Source organism: Natator depressus, chromosome 15 (genome assembly GCF_965152275.1).
Source record: "Natator depressus isolate rNatDep1 chromosome 15, rNatDep2.hap1, whole genome shotgun sequence".
NCBI lineage: Eukaryota > Metazoa > Chordata > Testudines > Cheloniidae > Natator > Natator depressus.
Genome location: NC_134248.1, coordinates 27,106,986 through 27,128,196, shown reverse-complemented (window position 1 = coordinate 27,128,196; position 21,211 = coordinate 27,106,986). Strand labels below are relative to the sequence as shown.

General features: G+C 54.0%; 1 protein-coding gene across 9 annotated transcripts in view; it reads right to left on the bottom strand.

Annotated features, from left to right (window-relative positions):
• The window catches only part of CUX2 (cut like homeobox 2), a 222,546-nt gene that overhangs the window by 20,976 nt on the left and 180,359 nt on the right, over positions 1-21,211 (bottom strand). For 8 of the 9 annotated variants that reach the window (XM_074973166.1, XM_074973169.1, XM_074973163.1 and 5 more), the window contains 10 exons: positions 20,574-20,697; positions 16,386-16,462; positions 14,519-14,585; positions 11,681-11,729; positions 9,568-9,672; positions 6,747-6,938; positions 5,434-5,492; positions 4,895-4,943; positions 4,691-4,790; positions 2,614-3,273 (listed from right to left, as the gene is read on the bottom strand). In XM_074973166.1, the coding sequence (XP_074829267.1) occupies positions 2,614-3,273; positions 4,691-4,790; positions 4,895-4,943; positions 5,434-5,492; positions 6,747-6,938; positions 9,568-9,672; positions 11,681-11,729; positions 14,519-14,585; positions 16,386-16,462; positions 20,574-20,697 (1,482 nt within the window). Of the gene's footprint in view, positions 1-2,613; positions 3,274-4,690; positions 4,791-4,894; positions 4,944-5,433; positions 5,493-6,746; positions 6,939-7,514; positions 7,737-9,567; positions 9,673-11,680; positions 11,730-14,518; positions 14,586-16,385; positions 16,463-20,573; positions 20,698-21,211 lie in introns of those variants that run through there. The other variant, XM_074973172.1, reaches the window with a different exon arrangement.

Genomic DNA, 21,211 nt, shown 5'->3' with positions numbered 1-21,211 from the left:
AGGGATTTCACAGCACTGTGTTCTCAGCTGAGCTTCCCGCGCCAGCACTGCTGGGCCAGGTGTTAGGGGCACAAGTGAACGAGGGGTTAATCCCAGCTCAGCTTCCCCCGCCCTCCTTTGCAGGTGCTGAGGGGAAGGGCTATATTTTGGCTGCCTGGGAGGTACAGGAGGCAAAGTCCCTTTGGGAGCCTCGGGCTTCACGGGGCTGGGCTCAGCAAGTCTTCTGCTTTTGTGTTATAACCGTTCTCCCTGACGACTATGACTGCGCCCTCCTGCGGATCTTCCCCCCGCCTTCCGTCCCTGTCACCGGCAGAGAGGCCAAGGGCCCATCGGGCCATGGGTTCCGAACTAGCAGGCTGCTGTCATCAGGAAGTCAGTGATCAGTGTTTGTACAGCACCCATCAGGTGCGCCGATGCCCAGATACCACAGTGATGGGCCCACGAGAGGAGCTAAAAACCTGCCGTTTGCTAACAGGCCAATTCTGGGCCTCGGCTCAACCAGCTCGCATGCATTAGAGGCGCACGCTGCCTTGTCTCCGCTAGACTCACAAGTGTAAGCTGAACCGGCCAGGCTGAAAACCTGGTAGGGAGCCTGAGCATGTGGGTGATGGACTCCTGAGGTCTCCTCCTGCCTCGCGCTCCTCTGGTTCCAGAGCAGCTCTGCTGGTCAATTTCCCCATGCAGACAAGCCCGTAGAAACAAAAAACCAGTTTCCACTACTCATGACTCCTGAAGCAGAACAAGCTGAGTGGGTCTTATCTGGATTGCAGCTGTTACCACTTGAAATGTGAACAGATGCCGTGGCTTAGCCCCTTCCACCCCACCCGTCATGTGCCAGCTACGGTACAGCAAAGACCCAGGAGCGCATGTGACTTCTGCGATACCACGCACCATCTGGATATTTGTTTGTAAAGTGCTAGAGGCCACGGGAAGTGTAGGAGTGGCTGGCTGGAGAAGTCAAGTGTTTGCTGAGAACTAGGACGAAGCTATTGCTGCACTAGGCAACTGCGTGAGCTGCACACCCTCCAGACCTCCCCTGGACCCCCTGTGCTGGACTCTAAATGCTGCAAGTTTTGGGGGGGGGGTACCCTCAGTTCTCTGCTTTTCAGGCATCTCCAACTGCACAGCCTGGGCCCGGCTTTGGCCCCTTGGGCTAAGATGAGATTTCTAACGTGCCTGCTAAATGCTAATGTAGGTCATTTCTGGAGAGAGATGAAGCTGGAATGACGGTCCATGCTGATTGATGCACGCCCCTGGTTAGCGCAGAGGGAGCTGCAGGAGGATCAGGGAGCCAAGGGGTTAAAAAGGAGACAACTGGAAAACGCGGCTAGTCCCAAGCCCCCAGAGGACCTGAGTCTGCTCTCGGTCACAGCGGCAGCAGGTCGTCGCTCCAGCGTATCACACAGCAAAATCCACAGCCTGCCCGTCAGCGGGAGGAGAGGGGCTGCAGCAGTGTAAAGTCTACAAGGCACCAGGGCCTCATGGACAATGGAACATCGGCATCTTGAGAGTCACTTTATACTGTGTGTTCAGGGTCTTGTCCCTTGTCACACAGGAGCCAGAAGTTACTCTCACCACTGAGCTGAGATGATGCTTTAACCCAGTGCTAGGTGATCTGTACACCGCAGCATTCCGGTTTATTACTGGCAGAGGGCACTGATTTTACCAGTGGGTTTAGCCCAGTCTGAAACGGCGTGGTGTCATCTGGAGCGTTTTCAGGGATTTGAGCCTGCATTTGTTCAATTCTGAATGGCCTGGGAGCTGCAGGCAGCCAGGCACTAGAGAAATCCAGGCCAAGGTCAGCTCCTCAATAAAAGTGGCCTCATTCTGTCCAGAGATGCTGAGCATCTGCCTGCAGGGGTTCAGCACCTGCCTAATTCTCATGTTGCTAATCTGCAAAGGCAAGAACATCCCATCCTCCCTCATAGCAAAGCTGGCTGGTCTTGTGGTTCAAGTCCAGGACTGAAGAGCCAGGCTGCCTGGGTTCTAGTCCCAGCTCTGACATATACTGTGTGTGGCCTGAGACAAGTAATTGCCCCTCTCTGTGCCCCAGTTTCCCCTGCTGTAAGCCAGGGCGCTAAGATTTCTCTGGCGGTGAGTGTTTGCAACGCTCCCTTGCATGGAGGTGCTAGAGAATTGCTCAGACTGTTTAGTAAATAGCTACGGTCTCATGTCAAGACTTTGTTGTTTTGACAAAACATTCTTCCGCACATTGATTGGGACTCCCTGAAACATTACCATGAATAATTAAATGCCACTTGTCAGAAGAAATGAATAAAGTGCATTCAGTGACGCAGCCCCTTCAGGTTTGTTTTCAATCATTGTTATTCGCCAGGGCCCCACCCTCCCTCCATGCCCACAGAAGCCAATGGTGGCAGGAGCCCAGCACCTCGCAGGATCGACCCTTGCCTGCTGTTCACGGGCCTCGGGAATTGGGGCTGTTTCCCCTCCCAGCTGCTGGTGCAAAGCAGGGAGTCTCCCCTGGGTCTCTCTGGGCTATGGAATCACCCCCAGCAAGACAAAGTGAAAATCCTGCAACTGCTCCCTGCAAAGCGGCCCCCCCGCCCCCTCAGCTCACGCAGTCTGAGAGCCGACCCCCTCCAGGCCACTCACCTCGCTGGCGCACCTGAATGGTCCTGAGCGCCAGCACGTTCTGCTCGTCAGAGAGGAACTGCTTCATCTTGATGAACGGTTCCTTCCCCTTCACCGTCAGCTTGCGCCAGGGCTTGGGCCTGGCCAGGATCTCGCTGACTGAGCCCTGCGAGAGCCCCAGGACGTAATGGCCAAAGACGCGCTGGCCGATGTTGTGTTTCAGCAGCTGCTCCTTGACTTGGAAGGCGATCTCGGCCGTGTCCAGCTGCTCCTCGTCGGCCAAGCCGGCGCTGCTGCCTTCCGACTGGTCGCTGGGGGGGCTCGAGTCACTGGCCGGGGCAGCGTGGCTGGGGTTGGTGGGCAGCGGGGGGCCTTTGGCCACGTAGAAGGGGGAGGGAAAGGCCAGCGCGCTGCCGTTCTCGCTCTTGTACGCCGGTGGCACCATTTGCTTGGGGAGCAAGGCGTCCGTCGGCAGCCGCTCGCCCGCAGCCAGGCTGGGGAAAGGGGACAACGAGAAAGTCCTCTGGGCTTCCTGGGCCATTGTGGGGGCCAGCAGAGGCTGGAGGGGGCTGGGGGAGGCAGCGTCTTCCCCAGGGGGCTGAGAGAGCTGCTGGGGAGAGGGGTAGGACTGGTCCGTGCCCATGGAATCCTTCACCAACTCATCCTCAGAATGATCCTCCTCTAGAGACGAGAGAGAAAGACACACACACTATAGCGCAGGGCGCTTGAGTTGGGGCCGGTGCTCCCAGCCAGGCAGCAGCAGCCGGGTGGAGTCCAGCAGGGACTGCGATACGCCCAGAGCCAGCTGGCTTTGTTGCCAGCATGGTTGCACCATCCGGATACTCACTGTGGCTGGGCATCACACCGGCCCCTTGCCTGGGGCCTGATTCTGAGCTCAGGACCCTCAGCGCCCAGTCCACAACTAGGGGATGGGGTGGCTGAGTGACTCCAAGCTGGGTGGAGCTGAGCCCTATTTTGCTGAATCCAGGCCATATTGGTCCCCGTAGGGGCTGCCTACGCTGCGTTGAAAAGCCCGCGGCTGGCCCGTGCCAGCTGACTGCGCTGTAGATGTTCGGGCTCAGCCTGGAGCCCGGGCGCCCGGACCCTGTGAGTCCCAGAGCTCGGGCTGCATTCTGGGGACGTCTACAAAGCAATTAAGCAGCCGCTTGGCCCGAGTCCCGCGAGCCCAAGTCAGCTGGCACGGGCCAGCCAAGGGCGTGGAATGGCAATGTAGACGTATCGGCAGGACAAGCCCCGGCCGCAAAGGCAAAGGGAGAGGCCAGCGCTGCCCCAGAGACACGGGATGCCAGCTGAGGAGCTGCCGCCATCAGCCCTAAAGCAGACACAGCTGGGGGCAGGCAGGGCCCCTCCTGGTCCCGCAGAGCCTGGGCCAGCTGGCCCGCAGGTTCTCTCAGGCTTTTGCGCGACGGAGAGCTGTGCCCCCAGCTGAACCCCCTGAGGTGAATCTCGGGACCATGGCTGTGCTGGAGCATGGACTCTGCACCAGCACCTAGAAGCCTCTTTTGCACCGTCTGTCCAAAGACGCCAACGCACCTTGCAAAGGCGGGGGCAGGGCTAGCAATGAGGAAACGGCAGCACAGGTGGGGAAGGATGGTCTTGGGGCTAAAGCAGCGGCTTAGGGCTCTGACAGTTTGGGTTCTCTCCCCAGCACTGCTACAGACACCTTGTCCAAGCCGGGAGGAGCCATATCACTACTCCGTGCCTCAGTTTCCCCACATGTATAATACCTCTTCCCTGCCTCGGGGCACTGTGAGGCTGTTCTGGTATTTGCCCAGCAGTCTCTGATAGAAGGTGCCACAAACACTCAGCGAGCTATCCTTAAGGAGTAGCATTTTCAAGGAACCAAAGGGAACCAGGTATCCAATTCCCCCGGAATGTCAGTGACTGGCCCAAGGATGAGTCGATGGGAGAGTTTGTGATGGAACCCAGGAGTCCTGCGCACACCCAGGGATGGTTATGACCATTGCATTTTTACGTGTTTAACAATAAATACATTGGTGGGGAAGGATTATAAATATAAAACCAAACAATGAAAACTGCACGTTTACAATGCAAAAAATAAACCCGGTTGCCGTACCAGTGTTGGCCAAGAGATGTGGCTTTTCCAAAACGTATTTCTGGGATGGATAGAAAGATTCTTTGCCTAGAAGCAGTGGCTCGTCTGATTTCGATATGCTCTGAAAGAGAGAAAGTAGCATTTAGGAAATGTTTATTGATGGCCTGGAGATGAAGGATTTCGCGACCGATTCTTAGTGGTTCCCGAGCAGATTCCGGCACTTGCCTGGGAAAGGCTGCAATTAGCAGACGCCAGCTTCATGGCCTTCAGGATGCTGGGAGAGAAACAAGACAGGGTTAGTCCTGCTGCTAATTCTCCCCCTTGATTGCCAGTCAGATCAAAGACTGGCACACAGGGATATGGCTCGCGAGGTCTGGACAGGACGTCCGCTCCGTCCCATCCAAGCACTGCCTTTGAAACCAGGGGGAAGGTTTTTTAATTAACGCCCACGGTTTCCCATCAGAGCTACCGGCACAGCTTTTCCCCGCTGAGCTCGATGTGATGTGACATCCTCACTGCGTATCTGCGGGCGACCTCCACGGGCCCAGGGTCAGGAGGCATGAGCTGGGGGGTTAGGCTGCTCTCTGCCTTCGGCGACAGGCTGGCAAGCGTGCTACAGAGCTGCTGTACCTCCCAGCCGGCAGCTCCGGGGAGATGTCTGGGGAGCCTGGCTCCAACGCAGCTCAGAGCAGGCGCTCCCAGGTGCGCACACACCAGCCGGGCACGTGGGCAGGGAAGGGATCGCGCGCAGCTGCGGACCTTACCTCAGCTCCGTTTTAATCTCCTCATAGTCAGACTGGGCCTGCAATTTTTCTTCCAGCTTCTGAACAAGGAATGAGAGTGAAACAAGAGTCAGAATTGCTTGGTCTGTCCCCCCAGCTCTCAGTTCCATGCAGGCTGAAGACGGCCCAGGAGCCTTCGCTACCAGAGCTCCTCCCCTTCGTCTCTCTGCAGTCATCCGGCATCCCAGAGAGCGAGGGAAGAGCACTTCCTCCCCAGCGCTGACCTAGGTTGCTGAGTCAAGTGACCGGGACGCCGTACGAGGGAGACAAACTGACGAGCTTGACAGACCCACAGCCTCACAACTGCCGGGCTCCAGTTTGGGCCAAGCATCAGTCCAGGGCCCTGTGACATGCAGTACGTGGCGCCCATGCCGTGCGGTGGGCAAGTACAATTTGCAGAGCACCCAGCATCGCCGGTTAACGTCAACGGTCAGGATGTCTGAGAATCCAGAGCCATCGAACCCACTAGCCCAAGTCTATGAGAATGACCCCCTGGTAAAACTGGCCTGGTACATTTCCCCTCCCTCGGACAGCCCCTTACAGCTGTGGTCAGTTCCTACTGACGGTGCATTTAAAGTACACAGCACAAAATGGTCCCGATCCCTTTGAGCGGACGTGAATGAGAGGGTCTGTCCCCTTCTCGCTGCTACATGTGTGTACAAAGAGAACATGCACCGCTAATGCGGGAAGGACATGCGGCCCACATGCAAAACAAACTCACCCAAAGGGGGGGGGACATCCAATTATGGTGATTAGTATTTTGGGGTGTGCGTGTTGTGCCCTGCATTGTGCCGGCAGGATAGCGAATCCCCTCAAGTGTGAGCTCACGTGCTGCCCAGCTGCCCCACAAAGAGAGGGGCTCAGGCCCACAGCTGGCGCAACCTGGCACAGCTCCATTGGCTTTCCTGGAACGAGGCTGATTTACCTCTGCTCACGCTCTGGCCCATACCCTGGCGCATTACTTGCCGTGATGGACATTCTCTTTTGGCTCCGGCAGCAAGGACCTGATTCTGGTCTCACCGAACCCAGGGGGACTCTCTTGACTTCAGCGGTGTCTCTCCTGACTTACACCATGTCACTGAGATCGGAATCAGGCCCATACAGCGGTTGTCCTCGCCCCTCAGATTGCCTCCATTTACAGACAGCAGGGATGGATTTCCCCACGGGAATCCCCTACGTCCTGCTCAGCACTTCACTGTGTATTTTGCAGGTGCCTGAGGGGGTGAGGCAGCCACCCCCCCACCGGAAGGCCGGAGCCTTTGTTTCTACTTGGAGGGACAGAAAGGGGCACGTACTTCAATTGCTTCATTCTTGGCTGTGAGCTGCCGCTCCAGGTCCGCGATCTGGTTGGCTGAGGACTCTTCCAGCTCTTGCAGAGAGTTCTGGAGGTGCTGAATGTCCTTGAGGAGTCGGAGAATCTCCCGGTCCTTCGCCGCCAGCGCAGCCTCGAGCCTAGGCCCTGAGCACAGCGAATAGTTCACTTTATCCTGCAAGGAGATCAGGGCAGCGTTAGCCATCCAGCCGCACTGCCCAGGGATTCTGATCAGAGCAGAACCTGGCTGGCAGCCTGAAAGCTCCAGATTCCAGCCCATGGGTTATTGAGAAATAGCCACAGCGCAGTGCTACCTGCTGCTCCCCGGGGGTCGCCGTACGCTCTGCCTGCTGCGTCGGGGCTGGTTACACTCCATCGCTCGAGGCAACAGAACCCGGCATGACCCCGTACCCTACGTCAGCTCAGCTGCTCGATTTCAGCAGCTGTCTTGAACAGCAATGGAGCCCCTGGGCTCTGTCTCACAGAGCACAGCCGCCACCTTTGGCTTCGCTCTGGTTAGCTGCCAGCTTGACAGCCCGTGGGCCAGGGTATCATCCGGCCAGCTCCGAGAAGCTGGGTTCGAGGGACCAGATTTTCAGATCGTTTCTGTTCCCAAGGTTCCACCTGGCCTAGGGATTCTGGACACGTGTCTCAGGTATTACAGGATCCAGGAGCTGCACTATTCCTTGGGTGGCTTTAAGCCACCTTAGCACCCTCCCAGGACTGTGCTAGAGAGAAAGCCCTGGCATACCTGAGAGAAGCCTGGAGGTCGGGCTAAGTTCCAGCAGCCTCCCTGGCATGCCCCGCACTGCGACACCAACCCTCTGCACCAAGGCTTGCAAGGGGCTCCTCGAGAGACAGCCTTACGGCTGTCGTCCATAATGCCTGCACCGCAGGAATCCTCCCCTGGCCAGATCCCTTCGCGCCTCGCCAGCCCTTTGCCACGGCATCAAGTTGCCAAAGCAGGGGTGAGATCGGAGATAAAAAGGCTGAAGGAAAGAAAAGTGCCCCAGCTGGCAAGCCATGACTCTGCACAGGGAGGGGCGTTGCCTGAATTCTGGGGGCTGAAGGAGGTGGTGGTGGGGGAACACAAGGCCAGATACAGACAGGTCTAACTGGGTGCCTCCAAACTAGGGGATGATTTATTGCTGTAGGACAGCCAGGGCAGCCTCTGCTGGGCAAGGCCTTCTATTGACAGAGGATATAGACTGAAAAACAAACAGATATTTAAATGAGCTTCCTAGAGGCAACAAACCAGCTGGAACAAGGAAGCCAGAAGCTGGGAAGGAAAGCACCAGGAGTGTCCACCTGTATATATTTTTATATGTTGGCTTTCATTAATGGTGCATGAATCCGTCTTTACAAACCCCAAAGATCCAGGGCTCGGTGCGAATTAACACTCCTGGCGCAGTGCGTGGGACCCAGAATTAATGCTGGTTTCTATCCCTCGAAAGACCTGATGTTGTGAAGTGCTGAGCCCTGCGAGCACCCATTGCTGGAGCAGGGGGTGCTCAGCGCTGCGCAGGATTGGGTCCTTGGGCTTTTGTCTGCAGCTCTGAACTCAGGAGACATGGGGCTTGAGCCAAAGCCCAAGCGATCCAGTGGAAAGGCTCCCACTGACTGCGGCGGGCTCTGGATCAGGTCTGCCAGCAGCACATGGTCTCTTATCTACAGCAACAGGAACCCGCTTTGTCCCCTAGGCTAGGCTGGGTTTGCCGGGATTCCCATCCTGGTACAAGCTATACTGGCAGATGCATTCGCTGGTAGAGCTGCATCTCCATTGGGAGGGTCTGCAAATACAGCTATACTGGCATATATAGATAATATAGCTATACTGTACAGCTTCCTGTACAGTTATACTGGCAAACCACAGGCTAGGCCTGGGAGAAATCCAGGATTCATCCTAAAACCCTGTTACCTGGGACTTTCACTAGCACTAAATCCATCCCAACAGAGCGAAAGGTCGGGAGGGGAGAGGGGACGGACATGGGACGGCAAAACCGCTCCAAGCACCACAGACGCTTCTAGCTCCTCTGGGAGCTTCTCTGGAGTTTCCAGCCGGAGGTTCTGCTTGGGCTGGCGTCTAGTCAGCAACCATCTGACATTTCCCACTCGGATGCTGTGCAAAGGGCCCATCCACAGCTGGGGAACGCCGCTGATTTGGGAGCAACAGAGTTTCTTCTACACGATCCGCTCAACACTAGAACGGGGCCAGAGAGGGAGAGTTTACGAACCCCCATTGGGACAAAGGCAGCTGTGTGCTTCACAGGGATGATTTTGTTCCATTGGCAGTGGCATTTTACCCGTCTGAGGATGGAGTTATGATGTCTAATGGGACAGGGACGGACACACACACACTATCTTACGCAGTTCCTGCTAACTGAGGCCCAGATCCCCAAAGCAACCTAAATACCTTTGAGGATCGGGGCCTGAGCTCTTATGCACATGCTCCATGGCCCGCTTCCTGCACTGGCTTCCAGCAGCAAAGGTGCTTCATTTCTCACCCTCTGGAAAACCAGGTCCTTCCCAAAGCAACGATGTGCCCAGTTTTCAGCTCATGCGTGCAACCCAGCCCATGTGCACAGGCCATGTGGGCCCTGGCACAGGGAAGTTTTAACCACCACTGGAAAACCATGCCCCTCAAAGTTTCCTATGTCCCCGACTGCAGACTCTGGGTCAGCTCCCCAGCTGGCGTATGTCGGCCTGGCTGCAATGAGGTCTATGGAGTGAAGCCAGTTTCCCGCAGCCGAGGATCTGACCTGCTGCGTGTCGTTCTTCCTGAACGTCAGACTTCTGTCCCTTACCCCGCTGGGTCCTTGTGGAGAGCAACAGGCCAGGCGAATGGAACTATTTACACACGCAAGCTGCTCCCGCAGACTCTCCACCTCCCTCTGGGCTGCCTCTGCGCGCTGCAAGGGAAGAAAGTGACGTGTGTCAGCAGAGCTCTCCGTTCCACTGAGCTAGCCAAGCAGTGACATGCCGTGGGCTCTTCCTTGGCTGAGCTTTTCGCCCAGCCTAAAGCTGCATGGCGTGGGGGGGCCGCCCTCATGCTTAATCTGCAATGAAAGAGGTGCCGGGGCCCTGACCCAGCAAGCCCTGGCACAAATTAAGCACCGGCCACCCTGCAATAATACTGAGGTGGGGTCAGAACAACACTACGGCAATGACCCAGGCTCCAGGTACGCGGAGCCCAAACCACCTTTGTTAAGAGTGTAAGTCAGGAAGCGGACGGTGAAAAGCCAGACAGGGTGTTACAGGGCGTTCACCCCAGCAAGTGCCCACTGCTTCCACTGGTGTCGAGGGGATGTTTGCCTCTGTGCGGGTGAGAGAACAGACCCCCTGTATGGGCTCACTGTCCACATGGATTTCAGCTAGCCCCAAGGGCAACAGCCATGAAGAGCACAGGGTTCTGGTGTATTCAGACCCAGGGGTCAGTGTTGGCCCGTTACAGAAATAGGGCTGGCCGTGAGGTCCTGGTCTGGATACAAACATCCCCGAGTTCAGATTTGGTTTGGCCCCCGTTGCCATTTCAACATGCTAGTTAATGCCATACAGCAGCACAGGTGCCACAGTGCCTGAACCCATGTCCTAATCACCTGTACTCATTAACAATGCCAGGCACCACAGTGGGGGTGTCAATCCCTGTCCCAACCAAATCCCAAGGTGGGTAATTACTTCCTACTCATTTAAAACTCCTCCTCATTCCAGTTAGACATTGTTTTCTTCTCTTCCTGACCTAAACTCTTGTTTATTGTCGCTGTGCACTGTTAAACACCTGCTAAGTTCCACCCCAGAGGTGGCTGCCTTTCAGTGAAGGGAAAAGTGATCCCACACATTGTTTGTATGTCATTGAAAAGACACTGATTCCTTCTGCACGAAAGGCCATATCTACATGTAAATTGCTACTTATGAATATTTGTATTACTCATGCCTAGTTTGTATATACAATTTTGTGACTTAAAAAAAAAAACAACCCAACCAATTAGGGGGGAGGGATAGCTCAGTGGTTTGAGCATTGGCCTGCTAAACCCAGGGTTGTGAGTTCAATCCCTGAGGGGGCCATTTAGGGATCTGGGGCAAAAATTGGGGATTGGTCCTGCTTTGAACAGCAGGTTGGACTAGATGACCTCCTGAGGTCCCTTCCAACCCTGATATTCTACGATTCACATGGAAATACATAAAATGAGTAATAAGTACTCCAGAAACATATACAGCTCTGAATGCATCATTTTGCTCTAGGCCCCAGCAATGTCCCTGCCTTAATCCCCCACTCCCCCCGATACTGGGGCTGATGGTTTATAAATACTGATGACTCTTGGACGATGGCGGCACGTCCCAAATAGCAGCGTGATAACTACAGCTCAAAACAAAGAGATCGGCTCAAATATTGCTGTCAGGGACATCAGGGCTGTCTCCGGTGCCCGCGTGACCAAAGCCGCGTACTTTTAAAGAGCATCGATGGATAAAAGTGTTGCCCTGTTCACAAGGAGTCTCCTTCTGAACGTCTCCTGGCTAATGCAGGAGTGTTCCCGGTAGGGATTAACGAGCGACCATGTCACTCTGAGCCATGTCCGCCAGGCTTGGGTTTAGTTCCTTCACCCACCCTGGGATTCAGCTGCCAGAGCTGTAAGGAGATCCCATGTTCACTGAGTCAGCTCCCCCATCCCGAGAAGCCCCAAAGTGGCAGATCCAACAGGATACAAAGGCTCCGGTGGCGCAACGGACACGGACAGAGCCCAGGGCAAGGGGTGGAGCGTTTAGCCTGGGCATTGCCATCAATGGCTGCGGGACCCTGCGCCCACCCAGATCTGCCTCCACTGCAGAACGAATCACCTCAGTCCCTGGATAATCGCCGGGAGCAAAGGGAAGGAAATCAGTTATTTGGGCCGATATTCAGGGGAAAGAATTTCTCCTCACCTGATTGGCTTTTTCAAGGTTTGTCATGATCATTGCTACTTCATCTGCCCTGAGACAGCAAAGCAAAAAACCAATTAGTTGGAAGGCGGCAGAGTGTCCCCACAAACATTCCATTGCGTTAAACAATCACCCAGGTCTTTGTTTTTTTTGTTTTTTACATTTAATTGAAATATGACATTTTAGCCATCTGTGTGCAATATGCATAAGGCAGCCTTGCAAAACGGTCATGGAAACGTACCGACCTAGGCACAAAACCTTCTTGCCCGCTCCTGCGGCAGACGCAGGGATTCATTGATGAAGAAAACACTAAAGATATTTCACTCGCCCATCGAAAATAACATTCCCACCCGACGAGTGGAATTGTGCTGGGCGGGCTTAATGCTCATCAAAGGGGCCAGAATGACAGCCCTGATGATCAATATGCTGGTTATCCACAGGTCAGATACAACATGGGCAGCAGTCATGCAAACTACCCCACCCTGCCCACTCTGGAGCGACCTCTTCTCGGGGTTAACAGGAGTTCAGTCTCTGTGGCCCAGTCAAGCCTTGGATTCTCTGCTACACTGCCAGCAAGGAGGCGGTTCGTGCCAGCTGTGATGTGAGTGTTACAGAGTGGGCATCTGTCCATCAGGAACTGGCTGCAGGCCATCCCAGCTCGTTTCATGCCGGCCAACAAACAGCCATGAGATGGGAACAATTTCGGGTCATTAACAAGCCATGCCCATATGTGAGGAGGGGATCTCGACATGAAAGGCTCCCTCTCCCACTGCCAGTTCTCTGAGCCACCCACGGCCTCCAAATTACTTTCCAAAAGGCCCCCTTCCCTCTTGATCTCGGGTTGTTTGTCAATGAGGAACACTGGCATCTGTTTAATTGCCTCCCACCCACTATTCCACCAGTCGCTGAGAGCTGGCACAGCTACTGGGTACATGGTGGCGGATTTGTTTATTGTAGGAAGGTAAATACTCAAAGCTTCTAATTTGTGATCTCCAGTCCCAGCCATGCAGCACCCACTAGCTGGTGAATTAACAACATAGAAACAAGCCAAATGAACCCAAAGAGAGGAGAGTCCAAAACGTGACGTCGGAAGAGGCAAAGATACCAAGGGATGGGACAAGCCCTTTTTTCATCCCCATCATTCTGTGCATGGCGGCTGCAATCCTGATCAAAGGCAAAATTAGTTACAGCACCGCATGTACAAATGGCATATCAAATTATCAAAGAACATCTGCTTTGGTATGATATGATTAAGTGTTCCGACTCTGTTGCGTAATGGGAACGAGCGAGCGTGTGTGTGTGTGGGCACGCACGCTGCTGTGTTAGCGACACCGGTGGAACATTTGAACAGCTGTAAATGTTTGGCAGCCTCCACGGCTAGCGAGAGCCGAACGGAGGGAAAAGATGTTCCTGACTCATAAAAGTAAACGGCACCCGACCAACAAAAATAAGAACAAGCAAATGTACGTTTAATGAAGTGGAGGAGCCCATTAAACATAACCCAGTGACTGTGCGCTCCCCCTGCCATTAGAAGACAGCTCAAGGTAGATTTGCATGTCTGGAAGGACCTGGGAAGGTCCAGAGATTTTTAGGAAGAACTGATTTTACCTTCTTATAATTTCTGAAGTCCAGACCTAGAACAAGACTGTGCAGAAGTTGGAGGGTGTTTGGATCTGGGGTCTTATTGGAGGTCCCTCTCTGACAGAAAACCTAGGAACCTCGACTCCCCACCTGGGCCTGGCTGACTTCCCAAGTCACTTTCTCAGACAGTTAACACGGCTTCTGAAAATCTAGTCTTTTCTTTGATGAGTCTGCCCTTATCTTCAGTGCCCTCTTGCTATGCTGCAGCATCTGTGCCATGCCACCCAAGTCTGCCCTTGGATACGTGGGTGCAGCCAGTGGGCAGAGCTGGGATTAGAACTCGGTGCTTCCTCATTCCTTCCTTTTTGCTCAAACCATTCCATTGCATCTCTGAGGCCTGGCTGACACGGACTGAGAAACCCCCTAGCCATGACATCTTTATGATAGCTCACTTGCTCGAGAAAATGGCCCAGATCCCTGTAGAGACCCCAAACTCAGAGTAGTCTGCTGACAGCTGATCTAGGGTTTGTTGCGTCAGTCTCAGAAATATCCCCCATGAAGGTGATTCTTCTGGGACCTGAAGCAATGGCTGGCTAGCTCTGTGATGCTGCTTGGAGACCTTCAGCCCTGTTATGTTCGCTCTGCTCTGGTGGTAAAAGGCTGGATTAAATGCAAGGGGACTCTTCCAATGGTATAGAATTAGTACAGATATCCCTCTGTCACCCCCACTCCCATCTCCTAGCAGGCAGTATGGGCAGAGTACGGCTGGAACTGCCTCTCGGGAGGTCACAGGCTGCTGGATGAAATGAAATACTGACCAGGTGCAATTTAGGGTAGCCTTGAGGCTGCTCCCAGTTGCGGGGGGTTGGGGGAGCCCAGTTTGTGGGAGGAGTAAAGGTGGTGTGAAGTCACAGTTGCCCAGCCCCTTGGTGTGCTGCACTGAACAGAGCTTGGTGGTGACAGTGGCATGTGTGTAGGTATACACCACACGGGTCTGTACCCATCTATATACCCAGTGCCAAACAGCTGGCAGGAGAGATTTGGCAGCTGGTTGAAGTGGTTAGTATTAGATCCACCATACAGTGCAATGCCCCGGCATCAGAAGCGTGGGGATGACAGGCCTTGGTCCAGCTTGGTCTCTCTTGACACATCCCACATGCAACCCGAAGACCGGGCCCTCCTCAAAGGCTGTGGCCAGACACGACATCTCTGCTTGGACCGCGCACGGCTTTGGTCGATAGACAAAACCGAGTGACTTACTTTGAAGTCGCCTCTTCGTCATATTTACACCGCAGGTCGAGCAGCTCCGTCTGGGTCGCCTTTAGCGCTGACCAGATAGAAAAAATCAAACAACACACAGTAAATAACACTCCCCTTGGAAAGAGATTTATTGGTGGTTGGTAAAGCACCGGCCGGTTGGAAGGTGGATCAAGCAGCCTTTGGCAGGCTCCCACTCAGCCCTCTGCTCTGCTGCCGTTCAAATCAATATTTTTTTTTAATTTTTATGTGAACTGATGCAAAACCAAGATGCAGACAAAGACAACAACACTGATAGGCTTTAAAAAAAGTCACCATGTTCCTAGACTTTAGGACCAGTTAATAGATTTTCGACCCAAACCTTTTTGGAGTTCCTGAAACGTTCAATTAGCCTCTGTGTTGCTAGCGAAGGGATGAATATTTTTCATGCACCAGCAACTTTCTGGGTTCCCGCCAGCAGCAGAAATAGAGCACGAGAACCAGAGAAATTAAACCTGGAGAGATCTAATAGGCCCATTCCTCACCCTACGGTACAGGCCAGATCTTCAGCTGCAGTGAACCAAAGTCGCTCTGTTGAAGTTAATGGAGCTGCATTGATTTATCCCAGCTGAGGATCTGGCCCTCTCCCTCCTAGTTCATTATCCACAGTAGTTTCCACTTCCCTGGGGAGACCAGAGTCTGATACTGTCAGAAAGTTATTCCTGGTAATGGGGCCAAAGCCTGGCCCTAGAGAAGCCAGTGGGAGTGTTGTCAGTGGCTGCAGTGGGGTCAATATGTGGCCCAATTTCCCCTCACTTAATTTCACCCCCATGCTCCTCGCTGTGCCCCCTTGCACAGCTCGTCCCAGTCTACGGCACCCAGATTTCCTCCTCTCTTCTCCCTTGTGTGACCATAACCCAGCCAGTGGCAGTTTGTTCAAGACCTTTAGCAGCTGCTTTTCCTGCCCAGTTTGCCCTTCCTCCTGCACCATGGCCCTGGGTGGTCCAAACACAGGACATAAGCGTGGTCCATGCTGGATAGCGGCAGAGCACGGTACTGCAGGACAGATGCCCTGAGTACGTCCACACCTTTGGGAGAGCCCCACAGAGACGCTGTGGGCAGCGTGGCAGGGCAAAGGGGCATGACAGCGTCTATGCATCCGCCTCTAGGCAGCTATTGACAACAGGCTACAGGGCAGCTCTGCGCACCAGGAACACAGGAGAGCGTCTGAGGCCACGAACACGCAGCCTCACCAACTCCCTGCCTGTAGCCCCCTCCAGCAGCAGAACCAGAGTGGGTGCAATTTCTCCCTCTGGCCAGCAAACTCTAGGGGGCAGGCACTCAACCCCTGGGGCCAGTAAGTCCTTAGGCACAACTAAGTCAATGGAGTCACAGTGGCCTAATGGCTAGAGCACTGGCCTGGAACCCAGAAAAGTTGGGTTCTATCCCTGGCTCTGCTGCTGCCCTGATGGGTGACTGTGGGTAAGTCATGCCCCTCTCTGCCTCAGTTTCCCCATCTGTAAAATAGGGATAATGACACTGACTTCCTTTGTAACGCCCTTTGAGATCCAGATCCCACTGAAATCAGTGAGACTCTCCCTGTTGACTTTACTGGGGGTAAGATCAGGCCTATACTTTGGTAGGGCTGGGCTGGGAAAGCAAGTACACTTTGATGATGACAAAGGCCAGAGAGGTGTGATGTGCCCCTAGAGCATATTCTCCCCTTGGGGTGCACGTGACCCCCAACTGCTCTGCCAGGAGGGCAGTGATGTCCGTGCACCCAGGGGAGAAGAGTCAAAGCACCACTGAGCCTTACCCACATCTGGATCTCCAGCCAAGGGCTCAGGGACCCAAGCTGGGCAGGACTTTTGGATGTCACATCTTTCAATACCTGCATGGAGCACTTTGATCTTTTCTTCTGCTTCCCCCAGCCTAGCCGCCAAAGTGATCTGTGCTTCCTGTAGTCCCCTGTGAAGAGAAGGGTATCAGTGATCACCTTCTGTGTTCATACACAGCTAACCCTCGGCCAGCATGAGGCCTTCCACCAGCCATGGGGGCTGACTCTCAGAGACAGCCGAAGTCACTCCTGTTCTGCTCTCCCAGGGGTTGGGAATGCACTACCAGCTCCGCTTCATCCACAGCGTGCCATCGAGCTGCTCATTTATCCTTTTTAACATGTACTTAAAACCCATCATTCAGAAGTTTCCCTAGAAAATTTATATGCCTATTGCAGCCGAGACGTTTTCATGCCGCTAGAATTGTCCACATTTCCATTAAAAACCTCTATTTCCAGGGGTTTATAGCCCCGGCCGTAAAAATTCACTTCAGGCTGAAAAACTTGGCATGTTGGATCTCAGCCCAGAAATAAATTTCTTGACAAAAATTGGTGAAAAGCATTAAAGATCTACCTATAGATAAATGAGAGAGTGAAGAAAAGAAAATCCATTTGGCTATTTTGGAGTTCCTCTAAGAGTGGAAATGAACCAGAAGCGAGTACATGCCGTTAAGGGACTCCTTCACTCTGCTAAGCCTACAGGGCTGCTGTGCGTGCTATAGCACAACTCACACTCGCTCTGGATCCCGAACGCGCTCACTGCAGACACAGGTGCTGTCCCAACCGTCCATGAGGAATTTGCACTGGATGGACTTTACAGATACATAGGCTGCCAGCCTCACTGTTGACCCAGGGGGATGGCGAAGCTCCGAGCCGTGTTTAACCATCTCCCGAGCCAATGATCAGTGCAGCGGGTTGACATAATAGACCTTCCTAGCTCGGAAGGATTGGTCACCACCTCCTGGGTCAGTTACTAAGAAGCTATCCTAACGGCAAGTGAGTGCACTGAGAATCGAGGTTTCCAGGACCCTCTAATTGCACATGTATTGTGCACATCTGAAATACTCTTCGTTAGCTAGCAGTCGGTGTGATCCAGAGAGAGACAGCAGCTGCGGAAGGGTTTCTCCGCTAGCAGTGGTGACATATCAGCAAACACTCAGCCATACCGTCGCCTCGACACTGGGGGCGCCCAAGAGTGGCTGGTAAAGGTAAGGGGGGAGCGGAGCGTGAGCACCCCTTCCAACCAGCCGAACCCACTGGTGTCGGGAGGGGGCAGAGGCAGTGCTCCGGGACAGCTGCCTGGTGTGCCATCGTCCCCTGGCAAACCTCCAGGAATTAAAGCTGACCCAGTCAGCCTCAGCGCCTGGGAGATTTTGCTCTGTGCCCTGTAAGCGCCTCCTGACGAGGTGGAGGGAATAGGGCCCATGCATAGGCACAGGTGGGGAGACCACGGCAGCTCAGCTCCGGTGGGGCTGGCCTTCCAGACACACACAGTCTCCAGGCACGGCTTGGGGCACGCACGTGATTGGAAGGCCACAACTCACGGTCCTCTGCAGTCCTGCAAACCCCGCCTCGAGCAAATGATTCACCGGGGACAGCGCAAGCTTTAGCATGGTGTTGCCCCTCCCTTGGGCTACCCCACGTGATCCAGCCCATTATCGGGGTGGCCTTCCCCACCTCCTGTTTCGCTGGAGGTGTTGGCTCGGCCAGACAGAACTGCACCACGCAATGAACGGCTGCAGGGCAAAGATCCAGCGAGCGGCAGTGTCATTAGAAGGGAGTCCGTAATGCTGGATTCAGTAGCCACAGAACCAAAGCACAGGTCATCCAGCCCCCCAGATCCACGGAGTTTGTGGCAGCTCCCCAGCAACCAGGACATTCAGATCTAGGAGTCAAAACTGAGGTCAGCACTTCACTCTCAAGCACCAGCACTGCCCCGGCTTCCCCCAGCACATGCCAACACCCTGCTAGCCTGGGCAGTTCGGACTCCAGCCGTACCCGGCCCAAACTGGGCCCGTCCCAGCCCATAGGCCAGCAGAGACTGTGCTGACGGGGGTTTCTACAGAGGACTAAATCATTTCCATATCTGCTCCCTCAGTCCCCGCCTCCCAGCCCTCTTGCTAGCTGCTGTCACAGCACGCTCCGAGACAAGTCCTCGAATAGCCTAACCACGGTGTCACGGCACAGTCTGCACCGTCCCTATCCCCGGGGACCCACGACACAGAGTTTATTCCACGTAGACTCTGTCAGTCCAGTGACTGGGAAGCCAGGCCTCCACGTGGAATCTGTGACTCCCGGAGGCCCCAAACAGCCTTGCAGGAGCCAAGCAGCAGAACAGGCCGAGTTCCATTGTGCGGGGAGAACACACTAGAGAGAGAACCTGCCGAGGAAGGGAAGGCCTTGCCCTGTGCGTGCTACGCTGGATGGGACCCCATCTGTGGCGGCAAAAGAAGTAGGGGCAGGCCCAGAGATGGATGTGAGAGTGGCTCCTGGGTCGGGCCCACATTTTCAGTAGAAGCCACTAATCCTGGGTGCCCACCTTGAGCCCCTCCAAGGCCTAGATCCTCACAGGGATTTAAGCATCTAGCTTCTGCAGCCGCAATCCCTTGGAGGATCTGGGCCAAAAGGCCTAATTTTCAGAGATGCTGAGCGCTCCCCACTCCCAGCGAAGTCTTTGTGAACCGGGCCCACGCACGGTTAGACAGATGAGGCAGCGTGCCTTGCAAATCGTCCTTGTCTCCTGGAGTAGCACGGGGCGGGGCTCGGTTTATGTAATTAATCTGAGGTGGGAAAAAAAGCAATCAGGGAAAAGTTATTTTGCATTATTTATAACCTTTGTTTGGCAGGATCTTCCGCCAAAAGAACTGCAAGGAGGGTTTAAAGCTCCTTCATTTGTTTATCAGCTCAGCATGCTAAGGAATAACAATGAAGTTCCATTAAAGGAGCCTTTGGTAAACTCTGGACTGTCAAAACTGAAAGGCCAGTTAAGAATGAGGTTCATCTGTTGGGCTGTATTTATCCAAATCCTCCAAGCAAAACAACACATGGGAGAAAGATACGAGTTGGTGATTACCATGTTTACCAGATGGTCATAGGAAATGAACTCCCAGTTCTAGGGATAATGGTACAATGACCACGACAGTGTGAATGCAAAATACACATGTAAACACACACACACATACACAATCTTGTGTGCAAACATGTCCGTCACTCAAGCAGATCTTTGCCAATGGGCATCTCTCCCAAGGCCAGCATAGGACCTATTTCACACTGGTTTGCATTGGCCAGATGATGACCGCAGGCAGTTTTTCTTTCTGGCACACAACTCCCTTTTCCCTCCTCAGCAGCCCTGAATGAGGTTGCATCCATGGAGGGCTTGAAAAGCTCCCTTCGGATCTTGGGAATGCCACTGTGAGCACCAGGGAGAGGGGGTTGCTCTAGAGTGCAGTTGGAGCTCCTGCACCTGGACATGAGCCCGATGGACCAAATCCAGCCCCAATGGAGTCAAAAGTCACTTACATCAGCCCCAATTTTGGGCCCATTTCCTCCACACGTGCTGGCCTGAGACTCAAACTCAGATCCCCTGCCAGAGCAGGCTGGGTGCTGACAGACCAGCCTGTGAGGTGAGGAAACCTAGATACCAGAAATAACTGGGGAAAGAACCATTCCTCCTCGGTCAGTCACCGGGGCCTCATCTTCCCTGACTGACCTGGCCTGACTTGGCACTCGCACAGGACCAGACTGATCCAGCGACACCATGGTAACTCCAGAGCCTGGGATGCCAGGGCTAAGAGTTTCAGCGACACCAAGGGGATTCAGGTGCCCAAAGCACTCATTAATTTGAATGAAAAATGGGAATCCAAATCCCTTAGGCAGCTTTGAAACTCTCAAGTCACGGGGATGGACCCAGTAAGAAACCTCCACAATAGAGGAGACAGCTGAGATGGGCAGGACAGGCAGAGGACGGTGCCCGGTGTGACAAAGCTCAGAGTCTGGCCCTGTGTTGCCAGAGCAGGACATGCGAACCTCAGCCCAGCTCACAAGGGGGAGGAACACAGAATAAATGCTTGGCCGGCGAGAAAGAAGGTGAGGATGGATAGACAGAGCTGTATGGTGTCCTATAAAGAGGACAGACAGAGAGGGATATGTATGCGGACAGACAGACAGACTCACATTCGCACCCCAGGCAGCTCTAGATCATATTTACTTTTTGGTTTTAAGGTCCATCCTCTGCTACTCACGTACTTCTGTTTTTCAGCTTCATTTCTCTGCAGCAAGGTGTCTGTGAAAAGTGCTTTGCTGTTGATGCTGGTGAGCCTGGTTCCCTCCGACACCGTGAGCCCAGCTGGAGACGTTCCCCCTCTTTGCTCTGCAGGGGGGAGTGGGGAGAAAAATTCACATAAGCAGCATGACAGAAGCGAAAAAACAACCACTTCTTCCAGGGCCAAGAGATCAATCTCAGGGGGTAAAGAATCGATTTCCAGAACTTCAGCCACGGAGTTAATACATTCCGCAGGTTCCGCTGGTCAATTGCGTTAGAGGATCACAGCGGGGCGTGAAATCCTGAGTGCAGCCCAAAGCCTGCCAAAGTGGCAGCTTCCTGGCTAGGTGATATCTGCTAATAGTCTCATTCGAACCACTTCAGCTGCTAGTGGCGGGAATGACCAGCAAAGCTGTTTAAGCTATGCTACACTGTGCCTCCAACCTGGAGCACAGTATGCCTGCATGAAACCAATCTTCTGCATAAAAAGCTCTTAGAGCTCAAGACCCGTCATTATTTACACCCTGGGTGGCTGCGATTTTCGTGTGATTTGCAGAAGTCGGGGGGAGGAGGGGGAGAGTGTAGCTTTTTGGACTAGAACACTGGAAGCCAGTAGTCTTCA